Source organism: Strongylocentrotus purpuratus, unplaced genomic scaffold (genome assembly GCF_000002235.5).
Source record: "Strongylocentrotus purpuratus isolate Spur 01 unplaced genomic scaffold, Spur_5.0 spur5_contig_858, whole genome shotgun sequence".
Classification (NCBI taxonomy): Eukaryota; Metazoa; Echinodermata; class Echinoidea; order Camarodonta; family Strongylocentrotidae; genus Strongylocentrotus; species Strongylocentrotus purpuratus.
In genome coordinates this window covers 856,127-879,759 of record NW_022145566.1, presented here as the reverse complement: position 1 = coordinate 879,759, position 23,633 = coordinate 856,127, and the positions used below count along the sequence as shown (strand labels likewise).

The 23,633-nt window shown below is 34.3% G+C and overlaps 1 protein-coding gene across 1 annotated transcript in view; it reads left to right on the top strand.

The window, feature by feature from the left end:
• The window catches only part of LOC578128 (voltage dependent calcium channel L-type), a gene marked incomplete at its 5' end in the record, with an annotated part of 82,157 nt that extends 67,328 nt beyond the window's left edge, over nt 1-14,829 (top strand). Inside the window, 9 exon segments of the mRNA NM_001124763.1 lie at nt 158-260; nt 1,041-1,142; nt 1,655-1,785; nt 2,264-2,377; nt 2,761-3,164; nt 3,683-3,901; nt 7,129-7,543; nt 9,407-9,766; nt 14,449-14,829. Of these exon segments, the coding sequence (NP_001118235.1) occupies nt 158-260; nt 1,041-1,142; nt 1,655-1,785; nt 2,264-2,377; nt 2,761-3,164; nt 3,683-3,901; nt 7,129-7,543; nt 9,407-9,766; nt 14,449-14,829 (2,229 nt within the window).
• Between the last annotated feature and the right edge of the window lie 8,804 nt (nt 14,830-23,633).

Sequence of the window (23,633 nt, the reverse complement as noted above, 5' to 3'; positions counted from 1 at the left end):
GGGGGTTATAATGTGAAAAATAAATCTGTAGACAATATCCATGGACTTGACATAGTAAGAATATAATAAGTTATCATATAGATTATATTTCCAATATCCAGAAACATATTTATTCAAAATATTGCTATATACATATGTGACTTGTTTATTTCTACAGAGATTGGTGACAATGAATATGCCGCTCAATAGTGATGGTACCGTCATGTTCAACGCTACACTGTTTGCACTCATCAGAACATCATTAAAAATAAAAACAGAAGGTATTTATATTCACATTCTTCATCTTATAACTCATTTGATTACCTTTAAAACTAACAAGTATGTCATGTCAATGAAAAGTGATATTGATTTCAAAGTATGTTTCAATTTCACAATGTAGGAAATCAGACCACCAAACACATCATACTCTGAATTAAAGCAAATCTTATTCAGATTCAGATTTTGGTCTAATGATTTTTTTTTTAATTGGATGATCTTTGTATAGAATTAACATCACGGGCATGTTGTACTCTGATGCAAATTTTGGATGGCATGACTGGAATCCATCATGGCAGTTTTCTATAAAAAATAAAAAAACTTTGAGTTTGTACTTAATAAATAAGTCATTTTTATTAGTGTTGTTTTAGTGAATGGCAAAAATATGTTTTTAACTTTTGATATGCAAACCCAGAAAAAAAATGAAATTGATATTAAATGATTGTGTTGGTAGTCATTTAGAAATTAAAGATATTAAGATGGTGTGCATTTCAAGGTGATAATGCATCTTATGTTAATATCTTATGCTGATTATAAATCTTATGCCAATCATATGCATTATGCTAATATCTTATGCTAATCATATGCATTATGCTAACATCTTATGCTGATGATATATATTATGCTAATAACGTATGGTGATGATATATTTTATGCTAATACCTTATGCTGATGATATTTCTTAAAATAATACCTTATGCCGATGATATATCTTATGCTATTATCTTATGGTGATGATAATATCTTATTCTAATGATTATATATTGTCTTATTTCTGTGTACAGGTAATATAGATCAGTGTAATGAGGAGCTAAGAGCAGTCATCAAGAAGATTTGGAAAAGGACAAGTACTAAACTCTTGGACCAAGTTGCTCCACCAGCAGGGGGTAAATCTCTTCTTTTAATTTCTTCCTTTGTGTTTAGTACTTCTCTCCTAGTCTTCATTCAATACAAGATCAATGCAGACTTGTATGGTTTAAAGGTATTATGTAAATATGTGCTTGATATGCTAAATGTATGATAGAAAATATGTCTAGACAAATACATGTATTATCTATAGATTTTCAAATCAAAAGGAGTACAGTTGAAGGAAGCAATTCAATTTAATTCTAATGAACATTTATTTTCTTCCATTCAATTTGACAACATATTTGTCATCTGTTCAAACAATACAATTTTACTAATTGAATTTGTTTATCTTTGGAGAATGTGTATGCCTTTTCATAAGGCCAATCATTTTTCTATTATCCTTCTACTATTACAGATGTATATTTCAGGGTTGTCAAATTTAATTGATAAATTCAACTTAGATGTGCATTAAGCTGATTTGATCTCATGGATGAGTTAGACAAAATGAATCAACGATCTGCACTTATACTATTTTCCTTTCTGTTTACAGCCGATGATGATGTGACAGTCGGCAAATTTTATGCAACATTCCTGATTCAGGACTACTTCCGTCGTTTCAAGAAGCGCAAGCAAGAGGGTTTGAAGATCCCGGGACAACCAGACAGCACCTTTGCACTTCAGGTTAGTTTGCAGTATAACAAAGGATAACTGTCAAAAAGTAGCTAAAAGTCATCCAAATGCATGCAGATGCAGATATTAAACAAATGATTTATTATCAATATAGAATGTAGAGTTTATTTAATGTTAAAGTTTTGGGAGCTGATTCAAGCTACTTTTAAGAAAACTTGATGGTTTCAAATATTGTTAGTAGCCAGGAGTGAAATAATAATGAAAATTTGAACAAAAGGTAGGAGAACATATTTTGGTAATATTTCTGACATAAACGAATGGATTTTACAAATTTACTGAAAATTATGTAAAAGGGCCATCCATGGCATTAACAATTTTTTCTCTCAACATGTGAAAGAAAATATAAAACAATATAGAGAGAGTAAGAATAATTAGTCTTTCTAGGCAACAAACCTTTAATAGATGTTACCATTATAAGAGGTATTATATAGTGTGCATTTCTTTGTGTTTATTTGTTGAAACTGTCCAGGCTGGATTAAGAACTCTGCATGAGATTGGACCACAGATCAAGAGGGCTATATCAGGCAATCTGGAGGGCATGGACGAGAATGAACAGTTCGAGCATGATGAACCAAATCATAGGGTAAGTTCTCATTAAATATTGGTTGCTTTCAAAGCTTTTTGGGTCCAAGAATTTGTTTTTTATGTTTTGAATGTTGCTGAACAGTTGTTCATATTTTATTGTGCTGAGCAGTAGAAATCTGGGAAGAATCGGTACATTCTCTCATTGCTTGCCTTTTTCAAATAATACAGTATTGTATATCAACAACAACAACAACAACAACAACAACAATGTCATTAAATAAAAAGAGAATCCCCCTTCTTATTCCTATGATAGTGTTTTTGTTTACTTCTAACCTTTCTATCTTGTACCTTCTTTGTGGTTTTTCATCTTACTGTAAGAAAATGTTGTATCTGAGACTTTTCAGGTAATGATTGATGTTGTCTTTATCTCAACGTCCACAGCGGAGTCACTCGTTATTTGGCACCGTGCTCAACATGTACCACAACCGTCGTCAGTCCACCCCCATGGCCAACACCCACTACCAGGGTCGCGACCCCCCTCCAGCCTACTACCCTAACAACGCCACCAACAACCTGGTGAGCTCGCCTCCGTCCAACCAGCACCGCAAGCTGTCTCCAGCGAACAGTCTCAACAACTACAACCACAATCCTCAGAACAAGTCCCCGTTCAACATGTCCTCCTCCAAGTCTCCTTCGGCCATCAGGGGACGGGGCGGACCTTACTCCCCCAACGCCAACTCCCTGCAGGTGTCCTCGCCCCATACCAGAGGCTTCTCACCGGTCGGTAACAGGAATCCCGGAGGGAGGGGCATGCCCAATAACAGAGGGCCTGGCAATAGATATAGGTAAGAAGTGTTGTTTGAAGAATCTTGGGAGTACCTGGGAGGACCTTGGAACTCTTCATGCGCCATATTTTGTGATATCCCTTGGGCCTCATTTCTTGTTTAAATACAAAATGAATACTTCATAAGAAAAATATGTTTCCCAGTGAAATGATGTGATAATTATTCCAAAGTAAAGTGCTTTTACTGTTACTTGAATAAGCATTTACAATCTGGAATGGGTCATTACATAATACATGGACATTTGTGACCATTGTTTGTGCCATTTTAATAGCAAAAGTGGCAAATAAAAGGTTAAACTATCTGTGTTTGAGTTTGGCTCATAACTACCTTTTAATATATTGTATGTGATTTTATACCTTCCTGCTAAGTTTTAATGATTTTATTCAGATAAGTTTCCTCCGAAATTAAGCTGTTGTAAAAGCTTGTAAGAGAAAGTTCTTACATTCTTTCAATTCTGTATCAGCATCTCTTGAAAAGCAAAATCTAGCAAATAATAATTTTTCTTTCTCTTCTTCCAGCACAAAAGAAGGCAGACAACCCCTCCTCCAAAATGAAGATCGTCATCACCACCATCATCATAACAACAATCATCATCACTCTCCCGATTCGCCTTATGATGATGATGATGTGGAGGAGATAGAACCCAAGGCTCCATCTTCACCACAGGTAGTAGATGAGGAGTATCAACCAGAACCATACCAACAGCCTTACAGAGAACCCTATAGGGACTACTCAAGGTGAGAACTGACCGACATTCATTCTTTCTCACTTGCTTCGAAATTCCTTTAAAGCCTATTTGCACTACTTTGGCCAGGAGGGATTAGACCTTCCTGCTTGGTCACTGGCAGGTGGTTATCTCATCAAATCACCTCTCAATTAACATAAGAAAAAGGGGACCATGGGGGATCAACGGGTACCGCTTAGGCATTGTTGGCGGTATAGAGGGCATAAGTAGCTACAAGTAGTGCAGCCCCACTTTAACTAGTCCTATTTTACCACATTTTAATTGCACTTTATCTTTATCATCGGCCTTCATTTTAAATTACTTGCTTTATAGTAGATTCACTTTCTCTGCAGACGAATCTCTTCCACTTCTTGCAATTACAGTAACTGTGTGAAAGTTCATATGAAAGGTGAACTTTTTAGGCTGTGACCTGCAAATCTTATTCAAGAATGTAAATCTTCTCTGATAAGTCAATCTTAAAAAAGCAATTTTAAGTTCCTGAAACAGAAAAGGTGCTAAATATAGTTTAAGTTTTTTTTTTCTGATGAAAGCTACTAAGCATCAAATGTGCCTTTTCATTTTAAAAGTTCTTATATAATGTGATCATTTATTTTACCTTAATTCTATGCAAGCAATCCTATTATCTAAGTTACTCTGAAGTTCTATCCAATGGCCTTGCCTATCTTTCTCCATTAGGTATAAATGCTAAACTAAATTGTAGTTTTAAAAAGGGTTTGTTTATGATACTTGACTTCTTGATGTATATAAAAATGTATGCCCTAAACATTCATTGTCATTCATTCATTGTTTGAGTATTTATGTATTTCAAACATGGCTGTTTTTCAGTTTGTTTTGAGTGATTTGTAGCATAATTCTGAAATAAAATTTAAAATTCAGTATTTTCCTTTTCTTCTGAAGCAGGAATTAAAAATGAATAAAACCATTAGTAAAGGCATTGAATGCAAAGATGTTTAGGCATATAATAACGTTATACAGGTAGTATAGGATCTTGCTAGTACTACCATTTATTCTCATGATTTGTATCTTCTTATTCACTCTCTTTATGAAGCCTCTACACTGTTTATGAGTATGTATTATCATGGTTGGTAGTACATAACTGTTGTGATGTTATAATACTTCAATCTTTACCATTTTGTATGTGTATAATTTTAAATTTTGTGATACTAATTCATATGTGGTCTGTATATTGTAAGTGTAGTAAATGATGATGAATGTGCATATTTATAAAAAATAAGCTTCAAAATATGATTGAAATTACATCACAGATATCTATATTTTAAGTCATGTTGTCATATATCGCAATATAGCTTCCATTTAAATATTTACCGTTAAGTTGTCCATATTCACAAATAATATATTCACAGATATTCACAAATAATACAAATGCAATACTTCATTAAAAAAACCTGGTACTCAATGCCCTTTGCTACTTCTATTATTGTAAAAGATCCCTATTTAACATATACATTTATTACTGCTGAGTCTGAAATTACATGTTTGGAGGTCTTTTTCTGTTTAACTGTGATCATTAATTTAAGAAAGGATTATTCCTTTATATTTTGATGATTTGTTATAAATGTGTTTATGTAGAAACAAATGATGTCCCATTCCTTCATTATTTTATAACTATATGTGTCTCTCCCATAGTAACTCCATGATGATACCAATGTCATACTGTTTACTCCCATATTTTTATCTAACTATTAATATTGTCCAGAAATGAGGTTATAAAACCGACATTCAATATTAATAGTTATAGAATAAAAGCCTTCATTAAAGAAGCATGGTATCATGGTATAAACATTTCTTTGAATTCTCTTTTATGAACATAACGTCGGCCTTATGCCAAAAGGGCCTTAACTGCTTTTGGCCATTCCGAGATAATCGCGTTTAAAGGTTTTGGCCTCTCTAATAATCAAAAGTTTGTGGTCGTTTTTTTGTTTTTGAAGCCAATTTGGATAAATATGTTAAGTTATTAAGTTTTACATGAAATGTGTTAAATGTGTTATAAAACATTCAGAATTGTACATGCTATGTGCAAAAAAACAAGTTAGGGCCTTTTTGGCATAAGGCTTGAATGCAGCGTATTTATGCCAGAAGGGCCGTAACCTACTCGGCATTGTGCCAAAAAGGGGCGTTACCTACGCGTCGTTATGCCAAAAGGGCGCGCATAGTACGCGCGCATAGTTAGCGCCCTTCTGGCATAAGGAAATTTTCTTGTTTCGCAACACCTTTGGTTTGCCAGAAAGGCCCTCCTACGGCTATTGGATCACGAAAACTGATAAAACTGGTTAATTAAAATGTTTGAAAAAGTATTTTTTATATCTGAATATTTTTATTAATATAATGCAGCTTTCGGTAAAGTTATTTTTTAGAGATAGTACATTTAGAACAACTTTTTCGTTGTTTATTTTTCATCACAGTCCCATACGTTGACATCTGCGTATTTCAACGAGTCGGTCGCATTTCATGCATCCATACCTTATTTAAATCTCACTCAGATTTCATGATCTAAATTCATGACATATACTTTCAGTGATTATTTTAAGTACATTGTGTCTATTCTAGACTAATCATGTTTTTAATGGTGTTTCTACTGATATTTATTGAATTAAATGGAAATTACGAAATAATCTGTCATTGATAAAAGATTTGCTGTGTAGGTTAAGGCCCTTTTGGTGTAAGGAAAAAGATGAGATACGCGTTAAGGCCCTTTTGAAATTCATAATTATCTTCATAAATAAATCGAATTTCAACAAGTGAAGCATATCATTTTAAAGAGAATGATGAAATCTACAAGGTGATGTTCATAACTCATTAACCCCCAAAATCGGGTTAAGGCCCTTTTGGCATAAGGCCGACGATAATATGCTTATAGCACTTTTCTAGCCAAGAGAAATGGACATTTTGAATACAACATATTAATAGAATACCAGGTGATAGTATAATCTGTTGTTACAGATAGTTTACAAGAAGGACCAAACATGAATGGATTAAATTGATCATTTGTATATCAAAAAATATAAAAATAAAAAAATTACGCAATTTTCTGTGAGGAAAAGGTGAATGTTCCAGCTGTATTTTTAATCAGGTTTTTGGAAATTAAGAAAATTATTTGATACTTAATTAAAACAAAAGGGGATTGATCTCCAAGTCTCTGCTTATCATGAATGATGATGAATATAATTTAGCCTTTTGTTGTTGTATGATCTCTCCTAGGGAACCTCCCACCCTAAGAACAGAGTGTTACCAGGAGGAAGATGAGGACAACCTTTCAGAGACCTCATCTCATCCTCCTACCTCACCCCTTCTAAGCCCTCAACGATCCCCTTCATCATCCCGTGGCCACAGCCCTACCCCACCCCCACATCAGAACTCCAGTAACCACCCCTCCTCCCCCTCCCCGACCAAGCTCACCCTGGACTTCTCCACGACGGTGCCATCACCTACCGAAACAAGTCTTCCAAAGCTTGAGGGTGAGAGTATAGGGAGCCGCAGTGTGACCCACAGTCCCCGCAAGTCACCTGCCGGTTCACCGAGCAGACGACTGTTGCTGCCCTCTGGCAAATCAGATGGTTTAGTGCCTGCAGGGGATCGCAAGACGGCCGTGCCTCTCAAGCTAGCTCAGGCACAGGTTAGTTACTGGTGTCCTTGACTGTTTCAATGTTTGATTTTAGGAAAAATAACAAATTATTTTCCAACTTATACCGTATGTTATTTTCATGTGCAGTCGCTGTGAGGAGCTCTTCTTATTTATCAATGATGTATGTTGCAAAAAAGCGAAGTCAAATTCTGCTCTTTCAGCCTATCTTCTTGCCACATTTCACTCGAAAATTCAAATATACTTCAGAGATTATACCCCCTAGTACTTAGTTCTCTGAATTTATTCCGTTACCGTAATCTAGACAGCTAGTTTTGATTATGTGTTCTTTAGTAGCCATTTATTGTTACAGAGTCATGTCCTAGCTCACTTCCTCTCATCCTCTACACATATTTTCAATGTAAAGTTCGTACTTCTCTTTCTATTAATAGACTACTGTGATTTCTCGTTCATATGTACATCTGGGACCCGTTTCACAAAGCCTTTTTTCAATGACAAATGACAAAAATCAGTGACAAATCTGCTGATAGCCAATCAGAAGCAAGGATTTCAGTAACTTATAACAAAATCTATCATTTGTCACTGATGACAAGTTTTGTGAAACGCCCTCGTGTTGGAGCCTTCATTATCACTTTGTTTCACTAATACTCCGTTTGGTAAAGGGGTTTATAAGACAAGGTGATACATGAATCCGTCATTCTTTGTTTGGTGAAAGTTTTGGATTCTGTGAAATTGCACTACGTCATTCATACAAAGTAAATCATTGCATAAGGCTAAGAGCGAACCAGTGCATGTGATCAATTATCCTTTTATCAAGCCTGAATGAATGAATGGATGGAGCATGATCATGTCCTGTTTATCATTGGTTGGCATGACATCATATGTCATTTCATCAATATGTGAATTTGGACCAAGTTGATTTAAAGTTACTCCATTGCAACAAGGGTTGGGTTAAATTTGTTGATTGGCATGACATCACATCTCATTTCTTCAATATGTGAATTTGGACCAATTTGATTTAAAGTTACTCCATTGCAACAAGGGTTGGGTTAAATTTGTTGATTGGCATGACATCACATCTCATTTCTTCAATATGTGAATTTGGACCAATTTGATTTAAAGTTACTCCATTGCAACAAGGGTTGGGTTAAATTTGTTGATTGGCATGACATCACATCTCATTTCTTCAATATGTGAATTTGGACCAATTTGATTTAAAGTTACTCCATTGCAACAGGGGTTGGGTTAAATTTGTTGATTGGCATGACATCATATGTCATTTCTTCAATATGTGAATTTGGACCAATTTGATTTAAAGTTACTCCATTGCAACAGGGGTTGGGTGAAATATATTGATTGGCATTTCATTTTATCATAACATATCTCATTCTCAACTTAAATTTCACTGGAATTTACTCCACAAAATAGTTTGAGCTAAAATACAAAAAAAAGTTTTAAAAAAAAAATCAAGAGTAACCATCAAAGATCAGTCCATTTCCAAAAGCAAACAAGTGATATTTTTTTTAAATGGGAGAATTTGATTGAGAAGATACAGATGAATACTTTTGAAATCATTTTAAAGTCTATAACTGCTTTTAACTACTAATCCTGAATGTGTATTTAGAGGACTCTTCTGGAACTAATAATTAGCACTAATATTCTATTTAGTACTGATAACTGTATCAAAACAATATTCAACTTTAACCTATGATGTTCTTCCCATATATTTGTGAGTCCTGTAATATTTAATTCTCGAGTCAATCTTCCTCTAACTAGTCCCAGAGATAATTAGAAGCAACTCTCTTATGATTGTTGTGTGTTTGTATGTATGTATGTGTGGTTGCAGTGGTGCATGTGATGGTTTGCCGTGATCCTTACCCCCTCTATCTTTCCTAGGTCATGGCAGTGGCCGGTATGACACCCGAGGGCAAGACGCGCAACTCGACGGGACGAATGTGGCTCACACCCCCCTCTTCCCCACGCCGGATCCGCTCCTCCCTTCACACCCCTGCACCCCGCCCCACCACCCAGAGCTCTCATCTCCTCCCCACCACGGGATCGACGTCCAACTCGACGTCGACTCACATGATGGTGAAGGAGCCTCTGGCGCAGAGGCACTCCACCGGGGAGATCGGGACGTCGCGCGATCCCTCTGCGGCATTCTTCAAGTCACTAACCAAACCTAAGACATCTGTGCCTAGAAATAACCCCAGTCCAGAAGAAGTAGCGGGTAGTGCAGAGAGTTTAGTAGCTCAGGTAGAGTATATAAGGCCACCCCTCTCTTCTATATAACCACCCCCTAATTAAGTGTCACTTGTGAAACATTTGCCAACAAATTTTGCTTTATTCATTTATCAGATTTGCATGCTTTTTATATTTTGTTTTTTGTTTTGCATGGTTTTATTTGTGATTTTATTTTATTTGCTTTTTCTCCACATCTTTCTTTTTCTCAAGATTTGAAGCAGATATATTTTATTTTTCCAGCTATTGAGAATGGGATATTTAAGTTTTATCCAGAATTTTTTTGGAAAGATTTTATGTTTTTAGTCCTGCTAGTACTTAAGTTTTAAAGTTTTAGTTAAGTTGTATCTCAAGCTCTACCTTTGTGGCTGGTTATTTATTAGCAAGCTGCATACAGTGAGTACATTCACTTTTGTCTGACTCCAGGTAATAATGACATTGTACACATAATTGTAATCAATGGTTCATATTGATACAAATTGTCCATAACGTGTTGTTTTATTCTTTCTTGCAGGTGTCTTCTACTTTGTAAAATTACATCATAATCGTTCTTCCCTTGCTCTTTGAGCTCTCAAAATCTTCCTCACTTGATTTTCCTCACAATGTAATATCTTTACTTGAACTTTTCACTGCAAAAAACAAAAAAAAACAAATCTTGCAGCATGTGATTTTCAGAGTATCTAGGGTTGTGTTATTTGCTCACAATTTCTAAGAATCCTTTAAGATAGAAAAAGAACATGAGATTTGAACTGTTGAACATGACAGAAGTGAAACTAGCAGTCACTTTTTGTTCCCTCCCAGGATCTTTTCAATGACAATTAAGCACTGCATGGCTCAATTATTAAGGTCCTCATTTTAAAACGGAGATAACCATTGCTTTCCTTCTAGTAACGACACATATCTATTTAAAATAAGAAGCAGGTATGACTAACATTGTGCAGACGATCAAGCTTTGTCTTCCAATCAAGATGACATTTCCGTTTGTTTTTCTTTGGCATGTTTTCTCTCTCCTTTTGACAGGGTGCATCCAATGCAACCAAGTCAAAGTCTACATCCACTTCCAAAGATTTAAACAAATCCAAACCCAAACCCAATTCAAACAAAAAGCAGAAAGGTATTATGTTATGAAGTGATTGGTTTGTATCTTAAACTAGATATTCTCATATATTCTAGCATTGAGGATGACTGCATTTTCACTGAATGGTTTGAAGGAATGATGTCATGCCCTAACAATTACATTGCAATCAGCTCTCTAACTTTTTGTGGTGGAAGGGGGGGGGGGGGCATTTTTTTAAAATTTGCAGTGGAATCATTTTTTGGCTTTCTCACTCTTTTAATGAAATAAATATTACTGAATTGAGAGTTTAAACATACCGGTACATCATGAACTCTCATCGAAATTGAGAAGGAATACTATGAAAAGACAGAAAAAAAAAATCTTTATGTAAATCATTGCACTTCAATATGGTTCTTTTTATCATGGCCTACATATTAGTTCATAGAACAAGCAAAGATTATACTATAACCATCAATTTAGTGAAGGCTTTTTGTTTTTAATACTTTTTGTGTGTGTGAAATTAAAAGGTTTTAAGCTCATGGCAATATTTAGCTGATTGAAATGTTATCACTATGCATGGTTTGACTTCATAATCTCATCATGTAGTCAGTTAAAGATTAAAAGCATTAATCATGAGTGGAATTACAATATACTGATTCATGCATTTTTTCACAGTAAAGTAGAAAATATGAGTGGTTCTTCTCACAGAGTTCTGAAAATTAACCAGGTACAGTTTGTTTTCTGCATATTAATCCATCACAGCTTAGTCTCATAAAGTACATGTACACAGAAATGTTTTAATAAAGCTGTAGGAATGAAAATTAGTTGCTTTTGATAAGAAGAAACTTTTATCATAGCATGCATAATTTGATACTGATATTTGGTATTTGATAAGGATTCATGTAGAACTAGATTGTTTCTTTGAAATGTATGTCTCAGATTATTTAGTTATTAGAATTAACTTGAATGTATCAAGACCCTTTATCTGATGAAAATACAACTTTGTATCGACGAAAAGCTGGACGAATGTGTTTAGAATACAAATATAACATTTGGACCCAATCGGCTCACCTATATAGCTGAGGCGATTAACAGTGCTTAATGCAAAGTCGTTGTGAATATGCGTACTCCACATAAGATGATGGCATCAAGTCAATTGCTAGTTTTTAGGTCGACAACTACCAATTTTCAGAGCTTTAGATTTCGTATTTTCTGAGAGCTGTCACTCGTCTGACAGACACTAAACTAGCATATAATGTATTCTAATGTCATCTATGGCTTATAAGATTTCTGTTGATATATAATTCATCTATATTGCATTTTCACTACTGACAGGTCTTTTAAGTATTCCACTGCCTACTGTAATGTGCATTGTAAGCAAAGAATCAATGGTGTATATTGAAGCATTTTCAAAAATCCAATTTTATCCTAATTAGCATATTTAATTAGCTTATCCTAATTAGCATATTTCTTTTTAACATTTTAAAGTAAAAATGAATGAAAATGCTTGAATCTACCATTAATATTTCCATTAAGAACAATGGTAAAGTTTTAAGCAAATTTATTATTGTTTAGTGTAAAAAGAAGCATTTATTTATTTATTTTGTGTTGTTGAATGCGTATGAAATTCACAATTCAATTCAATGAAGTCATAATTTTTTCATGAATTTGATTTTAAATGAAAAATATTTTTACTTTGTGTTTGTTTTCTTAGCTATTTTACCACTCATTATCATATCACTTTTGATCAAAGTAGCATCATAATATAGAATGATTTAAATCATACTTTAATGTGTTCACTAATATGCAATTTTGAGATTCATATTTAAAGCGGATTTGAAAGCACTGTAAGCCTCTCTGAATACATTTTTCTTTTATAATGATCCTTCATTCAGTACTGATTCATTGTTGTTGAATGCTTATAATTAAAAGAAGTATTTTTAATACAGGTATAAACTGTGTTATTAGGAAAAATTATCACAGTACTCGATCCAACTACGGTATTACAAATATTATTCAACATAAACCAAACCTGTCAGACTTATATTATTCAGGTTTTCTTCATTGACGTCATGCATGATTTGTTTTATCGTCATTTCATCCTCTAATCATTGAAATCTCACATTTGAGATGTATAATCTTCCACGATATACATACGATCATGTTTTGTACTTGTATTGGAATTCATTCACTAGAATTATATGCACTTCATGAATATTCATGAATATTTCTACTCTGAAAAATAATCATTTAGTTCATGGTAGTATAGATCAACCATGCAGATTAAAATAATTAAATTTGTCTTCCGAATTGCGTTTGTGGACGACATTAGTAAAATCACTCAATTTTACAGGTAGAATTATAAGGAAGTTTACAAATTGATACATATCAATATGTATCACATCACCTCTGTTCTCCTTTTGCTTCCCAACACCAAACATCCCATCCTAAATCATATACTATCATATATCTATTACACTGTCAATTGTTTGTTCTACACATTCCCGTGGGATGTGGGATATCATGAAAAATACACCTTGCCTTCCATAAATTTGAATAAAAATCATTTACAGATTCTGTGTTCATAACAATGCATTTTAAGTGTGTGAAATCATCATCAAGAAGCAAGTAGTGCAGCCATTAGGGGACAGGAATTTGTCTTCATCGTGTTCCAATCAATTTTGAAATTTTTAGTGCACTGTGTTTTATATTGAGATCAACTAACACTGTTTTGCAATGCAGGAATTATCATACACTATGAAAAGTGTTATAGGAAGCTGAGTAGGTTCTCTTTATGTCCTCGCAGGCGTATCAGCAGTTTGAAATGAAAATAATGTCGACAAAGTAAAACATGGTCTATTTTTTCAAACCTGGGAATTTTACGTGTATCTAGATTCACTTCGGGGAGAGCATTATTACTTTATCGTACTTGAGCTTAACAGTTTCTAAACATTATCTTATTGATAAATTCTTGAAGCACTTGTGCACTCCATGTTATTTTGTTATTTATACTGCCTGATTTTTCTTTTTACATGCATGCATTCATTGAAGCTTTGCTGATGAAATGTTTAAAAGATTAATGCAAACATATGCTGTTTATTCCTTGCTTGTCATTTTGTATGTATAATTTCTCTCCACACATTCAGAAAATTACAGTAAATTTGCTATAGTAATTTAAGACAGGATTGACTGTACTTACAGTGGAAATGAATTTTCATATATACACTTGATTCACTCTTATTATGATTGATTTAGAAAACATATTTCATTTTCCTTATGTGATTTCTCTCAACAATGATTATAATGGAAATAATTTAACTTAACTTAATTCTATCCTATTTTTGACAATGTTGTGTAAAACTAAGAAAATGTGGTATATTCTAACCACAAATATGGCAGAATATTCAGTCAAGTGAAAGTTATGGCTGTATTGTATTAAATTCCTTACACATTATAATTTTTACGAAGCAGTGAAAAACTGGAAAGCTACAAGATTTGGATAATTGTTAAATAATATGCAAAAAAACTAAAAAAAGTTTTAGTTGAGTCAAAACATAGTATATTTCTTGCAATTAATAGCATGTATAATCAGTAGAATACATGGGACTAATATGTGATCTTGCATTCTACGTTGTTTCAGGTGCTAGCAGGGGAAGGCATCTCGCCCATTCGTGACAGGGACCTAATCAACATGGCCGAACGTGAGTTAGCCGAAGCCTGTAACATGACCCAGGCTCAGCTGGACTCTGCTGCCCATCGCATCCTCTTCCCAAAGGACAAGCTGGCCAACGTCCCCGTCGTAACCACGACGGTCACCCAGGACACCCAGCTGCCGTATTTTGACCATCTGGGCGGCTACGAGCTGCGGGACTACACGCGCAGGTCGGGGGGTCACGATCGGACTAACGATGATGACGATGAGGAGGGTGGAAGGCGGGCGGGGCGCGAGGCAGACAGCGATACAGAGTCGGGAACAATAGAGGCTGATGAACATGGGGTGCTCTATGTGACTACATTATAGCAGCAGCTCATCTGTAGGACCACTTTTGTTTTTTTTCTATGAAGATGTAAATAGTCATGTTGTGTGCTGTGTTATCAACGCTATAGATCAACTCTCTATATGTATGGTGGATTAGATCATGGATGGACGACGTGGTAGCTCCGGCCGTTCGGCTCGATCAGTACAAGTCTGTTGGCAATCAGCGATGACGTCTGTAGATACATTTGATATTCAAGTGATCCCCAGTGCTGACATCATCAAGAACTAAACAATAGTCTATTGATGCCTCTCAGTAATCCTACCATGTCTAGCTAGCAGTGATTTTGGACATGACTAAATTTTGTTTGATTGATTAATTTCACATGGTGGATGCTAAATGTGCCAGATTTGTATTACAGTATCATAATTCTAGATTCTAGAAGGGTATAATGATGTGTGAAGAATGTCAAATTCAATGAGAAATATAGATTTTTATCTCAATCTAATGGAGATTAATAGAAGACGTGTTGTGAAGCAAGGCATGTACGTGTCAGCTAGTCTATGTCAGGTACGTATCGTCATTCTCAATCTTGTTTGCAGAGTTGTATTTTAAGATTAGATCAAGATACCGAATCGTTTGTATTGTTCTTATCTCACGAATCAAATATATATTTGTTGTAGATATATATTTGTATATACACAGAAAGGCTCCTCGATGTGGAGTTTGCTATGTATACGCATGCCTGGTGCACTGTAATACCACAATTTTATATCATCACCATTATGTATATATGTGATTATACATTTTGAAAATGAAATGAAATTTTTTAATGAAAAGATTGTATATAAAAGGTATATACAGTCATTACTTAATCATGAGCATAGTAACATATGCATTATTTGTAAAGAATGATATCATTTTTTGTTTCTTTATCAGGTCCAGTTAATGTCTTTGCTCTTAATTATAGGATATTTAATAAAAAGAAAAGCATGTTTTTGTCTTTAGTTTTGAGAGCTTTTGATGTAGTTTGTGGGATCAAACACAATCATTTCTGAAATGTCTGCATATGCTAAGAATGTCTGTCCTCGAGTAGGATATAATCTTTGGTCAAAACTCTGTATCTCTTACCAACTGCACTGTCACAAATCCAGAATGAAGAAACTTTTAAAATCATTTATTCAAATTGTCTGTTTGGAACCATAAGGGTTCTTAGTGTCAAAGGGTGATGTAACACACAGAGTTTACACACATTTTGGCTGTAAGTAGGTATGTTCAGACATTATTGGTGAGTGCTGCTGTGTGTTCACTGGTCATGATGTATGATCATCAAACAGATTAATTATATTTCACCAGTCACACATTTGAGGTTTAAATTTAATGTTAGTGCATGAATAGAAAGACTATAAAGAATCTCTACTTGTGTGGCAGAAAAATAATTTGATACATCTATGGGCAGAACCATACCCCCTCAAACTCCCAAATTTCATGTTGAAACTGTTTGCAATCACTGTCTATGTATGTATAGGGAAATAAAAGTGCTCTTATCACGTCTTTAATATGAAAGACAAAAGAATGAAATATTTCTGACATCTACGATAATCAATCACCCCCTGTTCATGATTTCTTTCCTTTTTGAATGTTTTTTCAACACTTTCTTTTTATGATAGAAACTACATTGTAATTCTCTTATCCATTGTCCTTCCATATTGCATTTTCTTCTATCCAAAGTTATAATGCTTTTTTCTTGGTCTTACTTTTCCCAAATGTTGCAAATTTATTTTTCAGTATTTTCTATTCTTTTTATTTCATTTTGTTCTTTATATTTTGTTTATATGATTATTCTTTTAAATTTTACTCACCAATTTTACATCAATTCTAAAAAAGCTTTTACACTTATCCTAGTGTTAGGATTCACCCTTTGTTCAACCATTATTATTGAATGAAAAGAAGAAAACCTAAAACCTTTCTTCATTCGATAAGATTAATGGATAAGAGAAGGAAACTGAGAAATATATATGCGTGTAGTTTCTTGTTACGATGAGCAGAAAATGGATGAGAGTATATCTTTCTTCAGTCTTTGATACATTGATGCAAAAGTTGTGATGAATTCAATCTTTTTATTGTAGATACAAATTGATGGAAATGTATCTCAGATTATGGAACCACAGAATATCAATTCAAATTTGGTGCTGCTTGACCCATTGGCTGGGGTATCTCCCCTTCATGTAAAATTTATGTCTGATTGAAAGATTTATCGTTGTTCTTTTTGTATGACTAGCCAGTAAACCGTAGCGTGATTTGACAAACTTAGATTTTATATTCAGTTTAGAATTTAATTAGGATCAAGGCACCTATATCGTAGAATGTAGCGGAGTAGTACCTACAGTGCAATAGTTAAGTTAGGCTGATGTATACATTAAGCATGAAAAAGATATTTCCAGTTCATCAGAGATTTGCAACATTATCATGAGATAGGTTTGTACTAAAGATGATAAATCTGATCTTTCTTTCCCACTGTTAATGCTTGCAGACTTGCTCTCCCAATTGTATTCATCTACGCATTTCTCACCAGCTGTAGAAAATCATCAAATCATTGCTTAGTTATTATTATTATTATTGATGTATCTTATTCATGTTGGTAAATGGCCTTATATTTCTTAATCGTTAGCGTATGGAAACTAATCATGGGGGAAATTTCTCTTTTTAATATATATTGTATGACATCATTGTGACCTATGTGTGAATATCATTTGAGTTTTGTGTTCACCTTGTATGTTGGACTCACCTATACATATATATATACCATCTATTATTTATTTGCTGAAAAATTAATTTTGATGTGTGTGTGTGAGCAACCCAGCAACTTCAGCTCTTTCAGAAAACCATAGTCCACATAGTTTTATGTTGCATTTGTTGATTTTCGTTGTGAACAAATACTGTGCAAGCAATTGATGAGTGAATTGTGCTATTGATGTTATCATTTTGTATGTTGAATAGGACCTAATTTGAGCTGTATGACCTGAAAGAAACTGAGACATCGAATAATGGTTTTAAATTCCTACAACTGAATCTGATTTACACCATCTAAATATTTAATCTCTCAAAATTTTGTTACTTAATTCTCTGTGTACCCATAATATTTTCTGTATAAAGAACTTTTAATACCCTTAGCATTAGTTGTTTTCTTTTTACTCATTTTTTTTTGGGGTAGGAGAGAAAAAAGATGCTGGGCTTCCAAAAATTGTTCATATGAATAACTGCAGAAAAGCTAGCATTTCAACCTAATACATCCTTTCTTGTTATTTCTTGAATTGTATATGATAACTTAAATGTACTACTAACATATGGGGGCAACCACATATACTAACTTTAACTTTTAAATCTGGAAAGTAAACATCTGTTTGCAGCTATACCTCTTTTATTTGCCATGTATCAACCCTAGAGTGCTACATTGATTATAAGGTATAGGATACATGTGCACTGTATGTGTCACAAAGGTCAACTTTGGCAGTCCTGTTTGTTCAATTTGTCGACCTAAGCAGCAAAGAGTTAATTAGGAAAGAATTAATATCAGCGTATCCTTATCCTTTTGTTAATGGTTATAAATATAAACCTTATGTTATGTGAAAAGGATGCAATGTATTTTTAGATATTCAGGGTTTTATTGAGAGCCTTTATCACAAATTATATGAGCTGCATCAGGATATCGTATGGGAGGGTTGAGCGAGTGGAATAAATTAAATGTTTAGTCTGATGATGTCATACGCAAGTGCCTTTCGGTTTTCAATTTTTGGTCTTTAAGGAAAAAAGTGTTCAAAAGGTGTCCCTCAATACATGCCTAATGCCTCTGTCACATTTAACCGTACGTCGGGCGATGTGCCAGATTTTGGGGCATTGTGCGATATGTGGAGGTTGGAGATAAATCAGGTGACAGATTTGACATGAATGGGCGCTGCCCGATGCCTATAGAGGGCTCGCTTGGGTAACCCCAGGATAAGTGGCGGGCAATCGGCAGACATCGGGCAGTCATCAGTCAAACATCAGCCCTGAACTAATCATGAACACGTCAACGTTTAAATGTGACTTGGGCATAAGACAGGAACTTTTTTCTATCACAGCAGACAGAAGGGAGCAGAGCAGTGGAAAACTAGATTCAGATGTAAAGGAATTATTTTCACAAATGGCTGACAAATAGTTGTTTACTTTCCTGATGGTGAACACTTGGCGCAAAGTGTTGAATATACTTTAAAATTTAATTTAATCTTTTGCCTCCTTTTATTCACATCTTCATATATATGCGGATACAAGTTACTGCTCATTCACATATGGTACTGTTTTTGTTGATGTACATGTATGTACTTGTGTGTAGAATGCCCGGTTCACCTCGCTGTAGAGAAGGGCGTGCGAGAAAGGGGCATTTCTTTTGAGTCTTAAAATTTTACATGAATGGGCGACGCCCGATGCCTATAAGGGGCCCGCTGGGTAACCCCAGGATAAGTGGCGGGATGCTGGTCGATATGTACACATCGGCCGGACATCGGGGGGGCATCATTGACGTCGAGTTTGGTTTTAAGCTGAAGTTCAAACTTTTTTGGGGATGTTCCTGATCAGCAAAAACAGCAGGGCAGCACTCTGACCACAAATTCACATGAAATGATCTTAGGTGAAACATTCAGGTAATGACATGAAATGAAAGCTCTACTTTCATGTGATAGATTTCTATTTGTGGTCATAAATGCGTCAAAAACATGCAGTATGTATCTTCTGTAAAATAGAAACTGTCCTGTGGTTACATAAAATTTGTATCGCTGCTGTGCAAAAACAACCTCAAAAGAATTTAAATTACAATTTGTATGACTTTTTCAAACTTTCCCCCTCCCCAATTTTGTCTCACTCATCGATGGCATTAGTAGTTTTTGTTTTCTTATTTATTGTCTGTCTATGAGATGGTAATTTATGACATGATGTCCGTTGAGTCTGACATTGCAATGACTGTTGTTGTGTCATGAACTTGTACAGAGTACCTGTTGGGGTTGTTAAATAAACATTTTATGAAATTATCACATACATCACCTCTGTCTGTGTTGCTTTTTTCTTTGCTAGTATTTACTGTGTTTTTCATTGCAGAAGCTAATAGTGATAACCTAAGTTGAAGGCCATTTTCGTAATGTAACCAAATTTACACATATGCCTTTGTGAAGCACCTTCATAAAAATTATTTAATTCACCTGCTACGAATAAATGTATCTTGATAGTCAGAATGTGCATTGCAAACCTGTAAATTAGTTGTTGCTAGGTAGGACAAAGATTATGACTTATCCTACTTAGCAACACATAACATATGCAACTTGCATTATCACTTTTCAAATACAATTGTTTGTATAAGGTGAATGAAATAATTTGTACAAAGTAGGTTACATTCCCAAAATGGCCTATTGAAAACAATAAACAATGTACAAGCATCTATAAGAAATATATGTACCGGTACCGTAAATCTCCGTGTATAAGCGCACCCCTATTTTGGGGGCAAAAAAAAAAAAAAAAAAAAAAAAAAAAGTTTTTTGTTTTGTTGTTGTTGTTTTGTTGCCGAAAACCCACACGGGGAAGGACCTTCATTTTACATCGAGGTGCAGTTGAAGTTGTGAACTTGTCACAAATAGTAACAACAGTCTAAGGCTTCATGATACCAAGTGTCCCACACCAGCCTCATCACATCACCTAGCAGAAGCACTGTGTTCTATGCCAAACATCAATAGTCATGCATGATATGAATAGCATCCTCTATCTTTCTAATAATGGAGTACCTAGGATAGAACCTTGTGGTACACCATTTGTTATAGAAAACATAGAAAACATAGGAGACATTGCCAGGCATAGCGCCATAAATCAAATTTTTTTCGGCGGCAAAAAAGTGCGCCTTATACACAGAGATTTACGGTACATGTATAAAATGCACAATAGTCTTTAGATGAGGTACTAGAGGAAACTGATTTAAATAAATAATTGTATCATCCATGTTGCTCACTAAGCATATTCAGACCTTTACAGATTACATGAATGATGAAATACTTAAAATTAAACAAAATAGAGCAAATACATGTATAAATAACACTTGCTGAGAGGCAAAAATATGTCTTGTGAAAAAGGAATAATTTATTCATAAAAGTTCCCTCCTTTGAGCCGAAGCAATACAGAAGACATTGACATTGTATCACATGACAATCAAACATCCATCATACAAATAATTTAGCTTAAAAAAGAAAGAAAAAAAGACTACGTATGAATGTTGAACTGTATATTATTATTTACATCTGAATTCATAAATTTGTAATTGTGAAAATTCAATGATTGAAAAGAAATTCTAACACAGTTGATTGTTTTGATAATGTAATATAGTTAATTCATAACAATTGTCCCAATCCACACACTTTCTTTGAAGTGAGTTGTATGATTCATCATAGTTTTGTTCCAAAAACTGTTCTTGCCAACGATTCCACGATAAATAACAAGACCTATCAAACGTATCCTTTAGGAGTAATTGTTTCAAGTCGGGCTTCATATTTGTGTAGAACTACCTAATGAAGATCTCAAATATAAAGCAGTTTACAGATGTGAGATATACAGTGCGTCCCAGAAAAAACGAAACCGAGAAGTATCGATGTTCTATCATAACTTAATCACAACTATAATTAATGAATGATACATATTTGGAAAGCTTAGAGTCTCGTCTCTCATGTGATGCTACTCAGATAATGCATATTTCACGGAAGGAAACCAAAAAGACATTTGGCATGCGGTATCTGAATTTTGAAGAAAAATTCACATTTCTAGAAAGTTGAGTTTCTGCCCTTTCATATGACACCTCAATCAGGAAAAATGAGCGAGGAATGACAAACATCGATACTTCTCGGTTTCGTTTTTTCTGGGACGCACTGTACAAGCTATACCCCATCACAACATCGAATCAACAACTTGCGAGTCCAAACCAACCTATTCATGGCCATTCATGTTCATGTAATTTCTTACGTTCAGTTTATTTTTGACCTAAAGTCGGTCTCGTTGGGGTCATCGAGGTGTTACTCGACAATTGAGCAGCACATACATGATTTTCTCACATAATAATGTCTATATAGATAAGAGTGGCATGTACAAGAGCACTCACACTGACAATTCATAATTGAGACATAGCAGCAAGCAAGGATGTACCATTCATGCAAGAAATATGCTTTTGATTAGATTCAGCCATGAATTTAAGTCTAATAACCTTCACTGAAATAAAACCAGCTGTGAATGCGACGACAGGGAGGAGTATGATTTGGCACAAAAGAAATATCGCAGGGTCGCATTTGACATTAGAATTTATGAATGCTTTGACCTATTCCTTGCATCTTGTGATGAAATCTGTAAATTTTCATATGGTTGGTAATAAATCTACATTCTGAAACTAAAGTCAATCTGGTAACTGAATTCATACAAATCCTCAGAGAATGCTCACCATACAGTCAAGGAATATATTCAATTCCAATTAATATCTGCCATATTTGCTCTAAAAAAAATATTTTTAACCTTTAACTTCCTACTTTCATTACCGGTAATATGGCTGTGATTGAATTTAACAATGTAATAGGCAATCAAATATCAATAATGGACATTTATTCAAATTTGGCAAGTTAAGCACTTCACAACTTCTTCTTTGTTTTTCATGGAACAAAACATATATTTGTTATACCTTTACACAGAAAAGTCAGTTGGTGCTTTTTTGCATATCCCTCGGATTGAAAGCAACTCGTACTAGACCATAAATAATATTTGATTTGACGATAAAATAAACTTCTTGTAATAGCACATATCTGCTAACTTTGTGTCGTTTCATATACAGCTTTCAACCCTCCTTTGGTCTTTCATTATCGAACATTCAGATTTACTGTCGGCTGAATATCTACACAAAACAAAGTGGCTGCTTGTCTCTGTGCCATGAGACAAAATACAAATCATATTGCTTTGGACATGACTACTGTATTGTAAACAAACCATCTGCGTATCAGAATGTATAACTGCTTGAATCAATTAAAGTAATGGCATTTGGATTCAATCACATTAGTATGTATATGTTAAAATATTGCTTACATTACTGAATTAGTATGATTTAAATTTTGTAACGCAGGGCTTGGTCTTAAACAAGTATGATATCTGAAAATGTAATGAAAAGAAAAATGGCAAAGTAATTTTGATTCCAAGGAAAGCTGAACTTTACTGCAAAATCATGATGCATTCTTTTACTTAAAGGTATTTCAACTCTAAATAAATAGAAATGTACTTTTAAAAAAAAGAATGAAATATCATTTACCACTCTTTGGACATTTATATATTCATTAAGAGAAAATACTTTCATATTCACTAAACAATGTAAGTACATGTACAAGCATATCAAAATGATAACAAAAGGAAAGAGAAATTTATTTCAGAGTTTACTTCAGTAGGGTCTTCTGCCAAATAATACAGGAGATATGAAGAATAATACACCGCTGATGGGACTAGAAAATTGTCTACCAACTTGATCAATATGGACTAAGTCTTAAAATGAAATCATGGAAATTAATGAGTAAATACAAATATAGTGAAATACATTGAGATTAAAAATGAAAAATCGACTCAAATTACATATTGGCGAGAGGCAAAAAAAGAGGCCATAAAATACCACTTTCACAGAAAGAAACGTTCTTGCACAAAGAGTTTTTAAAATGCATATCGTATAAAACTGATAAACACTACAAGTACGCTACAATTAATCCCTTTACCAATATTCACAAGCATGATTCAAATACTGTTCTGTGACGATCATCCA